The sequence below is a fragment of the Rhyacophila brunnea genome, unplaced genomic scaffold (genome assembly GCF_057557595.1).
Source record: "Rhyacophila brunnea isolate RB1 unplaced genomic scaffold, BYU_Rbru_1.0 scaffold_6, whole genome shotgun sequence".
NCBI classification, from domain to species: domain Eukaryota; kingdom Metazoa; phylum Arthropoda; class Insecta; order Trichoptera; family Rhyacophilidae; genus Rhyacophila; species Rhyacophila brunnea.
In genome coordinates, this window is record NW_028233276.1 from 9,524,268 (window position 1) to 9,533,238 (window position 8,971).

An 8,971-nucleotide genomic window follows, 5' to 3' on the forward strand; every position below is an offset into this window, starting at 1 on the left:
CACTATAACAAGCCCCATGGTTTCAATTTTAGCTAAATTACTGACATTTTTTACAAAGCGATATAGTTGGTTGTTGCCAGCAGCTGGCTCTGCTAGTAACATTTAATATGAATTGTTTAAATTTTCTACATGCATAAAGACCCAGATGAATCTAAATCGAGTTGCTTAGAGATAGACCCAGACATGTCCATATTTAAAAGAAATAGAACAATGATTTTTGAAAACATTATATTATGTTATTTTTTCATCACATTTGCTATCAAACAACAAACTTAATCAAACTTGTATCGAAATTTGCACAGTCTAATGCATTGACACGCTTACACAGTTTTTTGAATCTGGGTTTTAATTCTATAGCTCACATATCATATAACGCACACTGGTGGTGTGGTTTGTCTTGGCCATTTTGTTTTTCTTAGCTGCCCTAGCTGCCTTTATTTGGTTCATCAAATATCTGTAAAATTCCAAATCACTCTCTGCTTTCAAGTGCACCACGTCCCGACACATGTTGTTTTCATCAGTCTTGCACTTTGGAGTGCCGTCTATCAAATGCAGTTGTAAATTCTTGCTACAACTCGGCAAGTGCGAATCACTGTTAACTACAAACCTTGAATTAGGTCCCACTGATTCACACGCCGAACCAATTTTATAACAAGTTCCATTCCTGTTCATCGGAGCCAATAACTTCTTGCTAGAATGATAAGTGGACCAGCCGTCCGCTTGTGGAATCCTTATTCTTTCATCACGAGAAAAGTGTTGGCTACTATTGCCCTTTGACCTCTTACTTCTGTCAGCAGATTCATTATTTTCGACGGCACACAGATCTGATGTACACACAGCGAAGGCTGTCACTCTGTTGTATGTAACTACCTGGCCGATATCGCAAGGCCCTTGTTGGTAAAACATGTGGCAGCGATTATCATCCTGGAAAGTAGAAAAGAAACATATCTAATAGTATTTAATTGTTAGTGGAAGGTCTATTACTTAGGATTATTAATACAGTTTAAATCACGCATGCTCTCTAAACGACTTGTGAATACACTTCATTAGACACTCACTTATGCTTCAGCGACATAGATATAGACATTAACATTAAGTTGTAGTGTTCCTAGGTATGCAAATTGAACTGCCCATGTTATTTTTTTTAATCCTTTGCTCCTCAAAAATTTGCCATGAGTTGCCATTTGCAAATCATTTAACAGTAGTGAAATGTAAAAATAACATATTTTAATAAAAATATCTACCTATTTGTATTGCGATTTTAATCTTATCCAAGCAGAACATACCGACACTTAAAAACATATGAAATGACACTTACTTGTTAAATACAACGCACAGTACTTTAGTATATTAAGTCAAAAATTATCAATTTGTAGTTAATAATCAAAGAGATTTTGTTAATAACGCAGTTTTACACAAATTTTTTTGGTTTATTATTGCTTTGACGTAGTAACTCAGACAAAATGTGAAATGCATTGTTATTGAGTTACTTCACTAAAGTATTTTGACTGCTTTACCTACTATATTATTAATCCTTTCAGTGCTGACGCACATCGTTTATGTCCTCATTAGTTGGCCATTAGATATAATTAGCATGTTAATTAAATAGTAATTAAACTGCTCCGCGGTGAAGAGGTTAAGATATTCTATGGTACTCGTAACTCATTCACTGCAGACCTGTTAGTTGCGTTGTTGGACGCACGGAATGAGTTAATCTGATGTATATTTTTGGTGCTATGGTAATGCATCAATGTGATGTATATTTTGGTGTATTAGTGTATTATTTTGAATTGATGTATTAAAGTATTAAGCATATTACAGATATAAATAATTTGTAACTTCAAATGTCTTCAAATCTCAAAACTATACTTTTGGAGGTAATACACTAAAGTACTCATGGTGCGACAATTTATTTAAATGTGTGTTTATGTATATACTTACATAATATACATACAAGCAGAAACCTGAACCACTCAATCAGATCTCCAAAATTATGTGTCAATTGAAAAGTTTGCTGAATATATTTCACTACCCATGTTATAGCATCCCCGATTTAAAAAAAGTATTTAAACGTTGGCAATCTACATAACCTAACCAGGGCAGTCTGTCAATCTTGATTGATTTAACTGCATTAGAATCGATATACATTCTGTAAAGGTCAGTGTTGTATCTTTTCCTCCAATTATTGCCGTGCCTGATTGGTTTGTTGGAGAATTTTTCTATCAAAAATATTCTATTTCTAACCTCAAAAGTTAAAACACCTTCATATTATAAAGTTAATATGCAGAACTCACTAACTACCTTTAGCCTTCCGTATAAATTATCACACTGGCAAACTCCGTCTCCAAATAAATCTACTCCAATATAAAATTCTTCACCGTCGCACGCCATGGACTTGGCCTTTGTTTTCTTGATGCATCGCTCCAGTGATGGCCACCATACCTGCAAATTCGGTCACGTAACTATTTTATTGGTGAAAATACACACATCTGCTTGATTTTGGAGAAAAAAAGTATACAAATAAGTAATTATATTACTATGTTCTCCATGGAGTGGAGGTTGAGTTAATGAATGTTTTTATACATAGAATAATGTAATATCAAACTGGGTACCTATTGTGAAATGGAAATCTACCAAGAAAATACAATAAGCCATGTATTTTTTTAAATTTCGATTATTCTTACAAATCGTCTGTAATTTTCTACAAACACGTATCTCAAAAAACACAACTTATCAGGAGAGGCAAATAACAACTTTATTCTCTCAGTTTTTAAATAAGAAATAAATTTTCTTCTATGAAATATCCATTTAGTATAGTTACACATATTTTCATGAAAAAAATGTTATGTTTCTTCAATATATCGCACCATACTTTTGACCGATCAGTCATATTGTCGGAGATACGAGAATGCGTTGCAACTTTACCGTGAATATTACTGCAGCAAACACGTATCTTGACTTACGAGAAAGAGCTTCAGTACAATCATCTGTTGGAGTTCAGTATTCTGTATACTGTAAACACATAACTCAAGATACGAGTTTATAATATTTATTAAAGTCTTTTATTGTGATATGAGTTTATGTTATTGCTTAAATATATTATGTTGTAAAGTATGTTTTGAGATATGTGTTAGTGGAATACATACGTATTCAAATTCTGAATTCATTACATCAAACAACTCAAAACTGACAAAAATTGAGATACGTGTTTGTAGAAAATTAACGACGAAATGTGGATCTGCTAAACAATAAACCTAGGTTTGGGGCTGTATATTTTAGAAATGAAGACTGTGACTTTGCGTCGAAGGTTTATTTGCAGAGAACTTAACACTACTGTTATGACAGTTATTTGCCAATTTGCAGGGTGTTTGATCAAACGATCTAACACAATAAGTAGATAAGCAGTCAATAATACTACGTTTCTGCATTATTATTTAGTTGAAAAATTATATAAAATTTGTGTAAAACCGTTTATAACTGCATTTGAATAATAACAATGAACATAAAAAATGGCAGCCATTGTGTGAGTATGAAAATCGGAATGGCAACTGAACAATGTTAATATTTGTGGTGTTTACCAACTTAATCATGCTTCATGTCTTTGCAAAATATTTTCAAATGTCATAACAGAAATAACGAGTCGAGTGTCCTCAAATATTGTAAATATTCATTCACTTTACAAACTTTATTAATCACACATTCGCGGACATGACGTCTATAAACGTCATATTTTGTGAGACGTGATAAATGACAGGAATTCCATTGACGTCCTGTACTGTGGAACGGAATACGACACGACGTTTATAGAAATCGTATTTTGGATTAAAACAATATGTTCCCTGCTACTTGTGTCACGGTAGGAACATAATATCCATTAAATAGTGTTGTATCTTAAGACTTAACTCGTATCTATATATTATCTAAATCGAAAATTTTAAAAATGTCGATTTGTAAACAAGATCTCATTTACAGAATATTGAAAATAGTTGTATAGAGCTTACACTCGCATTGGAACTCAGAGTTTATACTCGAAATTGGTGCACTCAGAGTTCGGAAGAGGAAGAGGAAGTTTTTGAAGTGAAGGAAACTTCACTTTGTATTTTATTGAGATTTCTTAATATTTGTATTATAATATTTTATTCTAAATCAGGAGTATAGCATATAATGTACTTACTAGATGGGTTAAATTAAACTGTGAGATGGCTGTTTGAACGATACCACTGTAGTGTGAGTTTCGTTGTACATCATCCAACAACCGAAATTTCTTTGCTTTGCTCTACCTAAAGGTTAACCTTCCTTGGCGTTTTTCAACAGAATAAATAGCCTCTATATAAAGTCCCAAATACCATGAATGGATAATGAATAGTACCAATGTTAATGATTCAGGTATAAAAGAAGGCAAAAGAAAATATTATCCTACCTCATCCATCGCTGAGCAGGGTTTCACCTTGCAAATAGGCCTCGGTAAATCATGTTCAGTCTGCTCTGGCTCAGACGGTTTCTGCAAACTAGCCACTGGCCTGTGCCGCATGATCCCTTTGCCGCCAGCGACTGGCATGTTTCTCTAAACCGGATCTTCTTCTGTGCGAAACAGTTTCTCTCAGCTAAACTATAATTTTGCAGAACAGTGTCGCTTAGATTTGAGGGGTATAAAAGCATAACCGCCACTATCCATACTTTATCATTTTTCAAGTAATGATTGATTAATGATCGGTTTATTACTCTCTATGCCCTATAAACTTCAAACCGACGCAAAAACGCCTCTAACTCCTTCAAAATCGCCATCAAAAACGGCGATCAAATGCATAACCGCCTCTCTTACACTATAAGTGAAGTTCAAAAGCGCCACAACCTAAATGCACCAATCACGAACCAGTAAACACATACTTATCGTAAATCTAATATGGCCGCCGTGCTCAGTTGCCGTACAAACGTGTTGTGTTCGCTTTGCTAATTATTTAGAAATTAACTTTAAAAATGGATCTCAATGTATCACCTGTGCCTAGTACTAGTGCTAGAAAGCGTCAAGTCAACAGGGATCAATGGAAACGGAATGTACAAAAGTGAAATAGGTAAGAATTATTCACTTTAAAAAACTGCTTTTCAACCGTCACTTGTTAACACTTTAAGGGTCGGAGGACTGAATCGATTTTTAATAAACTATTTTTTTATAGATACGCACCAAAGAGTTTGCCGAATCTACAAGTAATTGGGAATACTTGTCGCCATGAAAACAACATAAAGATGAAGTGCAATGAAATAGGACCGCAAGACATCAGAAAATTTCACAGTGCCTTCTACGCAAAACATGATAAAGTATATCAAGATGCATTCATTTTGAAATTTTTGAAAGTGAAATTGCCTCAACGACACCGTCCGAAAGTCAATACAAGGGCGTTGCCACAAACGCACACTAGACTGTACGTGAGGAAGTCCACACAGCCGTTTCAGGTACTGCAGGTATGCCAAAAGTTTTTTTTAAATATTCTAGGCATTGGAGTCCATAGACTGCGATCCATTGCGAAAACTTTTCTACTTTCTGGAACACTCTTCCAAGATAAACGTGGTGGAGACAGAGTATCTAGCAAAAATGCTGAAAAGAAGACGGCAGTAATGAGATTCATCGAATCTTTCAAATGCATTGAATCGCATTATTGCAGGAGTGCAACGGCAACAAGAAAGTACATGGTATCTGATTTAAACATCAAAAAAATGTGGCGTATGTACCAAAATTTGCAGGGTAATGATGGAATTCTTAAGGTGCGGCATTGTTACTTTAGAAATATATTTACCCGGTATTATAATATCGGGTTCAAGACACCGAGTACCGATGTTTGCTCTAAGTGTCTTGAACTATCAGCAAAAATTAAAAATGAAAGCGACGACCATGAAAAGGCGTTATTAATGTCGCAAAAACATTTGCACAAACTAAAAGCTAAATGCTTTTTCGAATACCTGAAAGAAAACAATAAAGCGATGGTAACTCTTTCCTTTGATTGCCAAAAAAACCAGGTACTTCCAAAAGTACCAGATCAAGCGGCATACACTAGCCGACAGCTTTATATAAATAATTTTGCCATTGTGCAAAATAATGTGCAGAATGATCTTAGGAAGGAAAGTGTTTTTATATACACGTGGACAGAAGACAGGCATGCGAAAGGAGCTAATGAGATTGCTTCAGCTGTTTTCCATCGCCTCAGTCAGATCGATCTAACCAATATTAAAATTATCCGATTGATGGCTGACGGCTGTGGCTCGCAGAATAAAAATTCTGTGATGATATCGATGTGTACATTTTGGCTAATAAATAAAGCTCCAAGAACAGTCAAACATATCCAGTTAATGTTTCCGATACCAGGTCATTCGTTTATGCCAGCGGACAGACTCTTTGGACTCATTGAAAAGGAGATAAAAAATAAACAAGAAATAATAGATCCATCCGAATACAAGCAAATATATGAAAATTATGGAAATGTTATTGAGCTTGGTATAGATTGTCCCGTACTTGATTGGAAAAAGGCTGGAGCAGAAATATTAAAGTCTCCCAATCAGTACCATTTTAAATTTGCACCTTGCAAAAGATATTTCATTGCTAGAGTTAAAGGAAATCCTGAAAGGGCATTACTAAAAGGTGAAATAAATTACAAAGTGGAACTTGGCGAGTTCAAGTCTTTTGTTAAGAGGGGTAAACATATTTCTAATATGACGCCCAATGTTATTAATCCATACGAAGTAAAATTGAATCCTCTGAAATTGAATGACGTTGAAAGACTCATTGAAAAACATTTCGGGGTAAACTGGAAACAAGATTTTGGCGTTGGACAACTCAAATTTTATAAAGACATAATTGAAAGAAATAACATTTTAGCAAATCATGAAACTGAAGATGAAAATATTTTGTGTGACTATTACCCAGAAGAAATTGGACAATCAGTGTAGTTGACGAATCTTTCTTAACAAATTGGTTGCTGCCGGCAATTTGATTTTTTATAGACATTTTTCGGTGTTTTATTGTCATGTGTTTTATAAGATTATATAAGGTACTCGTACTACCTACCTACCAATTATCATTATCGTTATCACTTATCACATGTTCAGCAATGGCGGCATTGGGTTATTTAGAATATTTTTCAGTATGATTTTATAAAGATAAAAAGTTTTTTAATCAAGCGCGCCACTGTTCAAAGAAAATATTAATTGGTCTACATATTATTGGTACTCAAATGGACTGCTTTGAAATTTGATAGTTTTCATAACATGGTGAGCAGACCGTAAAAAAAACCATAAAAAAAACTGTTGACATATTTTGGAGTGCGACATTCACAAAACCGACTTAAATAATGTTTTCAATGTATGGGTACTGTAAATTTTTTTATAATTTATGACTTGTTATAACATAACTTATTTATAACAAAATACAGTTCAAGTGGCGGTGCCGCTGACTCGGAGCGGTGCATTATATTTTACTGACGTATTTACATATTATCGACTAATAAAAAATATTATGAATATAGTCATCACTTGGTTTCGTCTACCTTGACCTAATTTTTACGTTTTCGTGAATTGGCACATGGCGTCAATTCTATTTTATACAGGGCGGCAGCGAACTGTTAATTTAAACAAAATATATTATAAATTATAACTATCTCACATTTCATTATCTATACATAATCAAATTTTAATTATTACAATAATTGTATCCGCATTATGTTATCTTACAATTATGTTTTGATCCTTTAAAATTTTTGTATCCTTTTTATCCGCTTTAGACATTTTCTTTTTAAATTAAAAAAAAAAGTGTTTCTTTAGAAATGCAAAGGTAGCGTTTTATCTGTCACAATAACATGTAAAATTTAATTTTTTATATAATTTACATATATTTTGAATTTTTTTAGCCTGTAAATAGCCTATTATTTTACAATATTTTATCATTATTATTTGCAAATATTTTTACCTGTTCATTTTATGTAGGTACCTTATGAATAAAATAAAATAATAACAAAATTTATCATACATATTAGCTTTATTTCGTAGTTCTGGTCTCGAAATGGTTAAGTCATTAAGTAAAAGTATGTTGAAGTGCAAATCAGCCACTACCACAAACATTCAGTAACAAAAGCGCCACTTTGAAAAGATGAGATGCAAAACCTCCACTATTAAAAAAATAATTGTTTTTATTGCAGTAACTGAACTAAAATTGCTTGATTTGGAATCGCGAATCTTAGAACAAATCTAATAGGATGTGAATACAATTCAAAATCACTCAAAAAGGTGTAAAGGGAACATTAAAATCGTTTTTTTTAAATACTGAACAATTTGCATTTGTGGATAGTGGCGGTTATGCTTTTATACCCCTCATTTGTTCTCTTCAGCATTATTTCCACTTGTGAGATACCCATGGATGTGGGAGTTGCTGTAGACACCGCAATTAGCATGGCGATGGATGAGCACATACATAAAATAAAACTTGTTCGCTTAATTTTTAATGACAGCATTTTATCACTGTTTTCTTTTATATCTTTTTTTTGACAGATTTTTTGAAAATGATTTCTTTTAATTTAGTTAATCATGTTCAAAAGACTTTTGTTATCAACTGTAATATTTTTTTTAATAAATCATGCAATCCTATAATACGTACACACCAATGCTACCATGCAGCCACCAAATGACCGGCCAACTATTGAGTAATGAAGAAAGAAAACGCAGAAATACCCCGTTTACACGTGCATGGATTTACTGCTGATAGTATGTATTATCACAGCCATACCAAGAAAATGCACCTGTAAACGTGTATCATCGTGCAAGTTGCAAGATTGCATGCATGAATCAAAAAAGTTCAGAAGTTTCTGAATTTTCACGCGACAGTTGGATTTGTTCGATATCTGCGCCTGCGCAGTAAAACAATAGTGGTGACCTGCCAGTAAAAAAAACGAACTGCACAGCGCAGACCCATTTTGAGATTAACTGATTT

The 8,971-nt window shown here is 33.6% G+C and overlaps 1 protein-coding gene across 1 annotated transcript; it reads right to left on the bottom strand.

Moving 5' to 3' along the window:
- Positions 1-217: 217 nt before the first annotated feature.
- On the bottom strand, positions 218-8,593 carry LOC147065184 (uncharacterized). The gene is made up of 4 exons (XM_085956670.1): positions 8,353-8,593; positions 4,421-4,633; positions 2,302-2,442; positions 218-924 (listed from the first exon to the last, which is right to left on the bottom strand). Exons 2-4 carry the CDS (start codon positions 4,556-4,558, stop codon positions 352-354), a joined length of 852 nt encoding a protein of 283 aa, XP_085812796.1. The 5' UTR covers positions 4,559-4,633; positions 8,353-8,593; the 3' UTR covers positions 218-351.
- Positions 8,594-8,971: the final 378 nt, after the last annotated feature.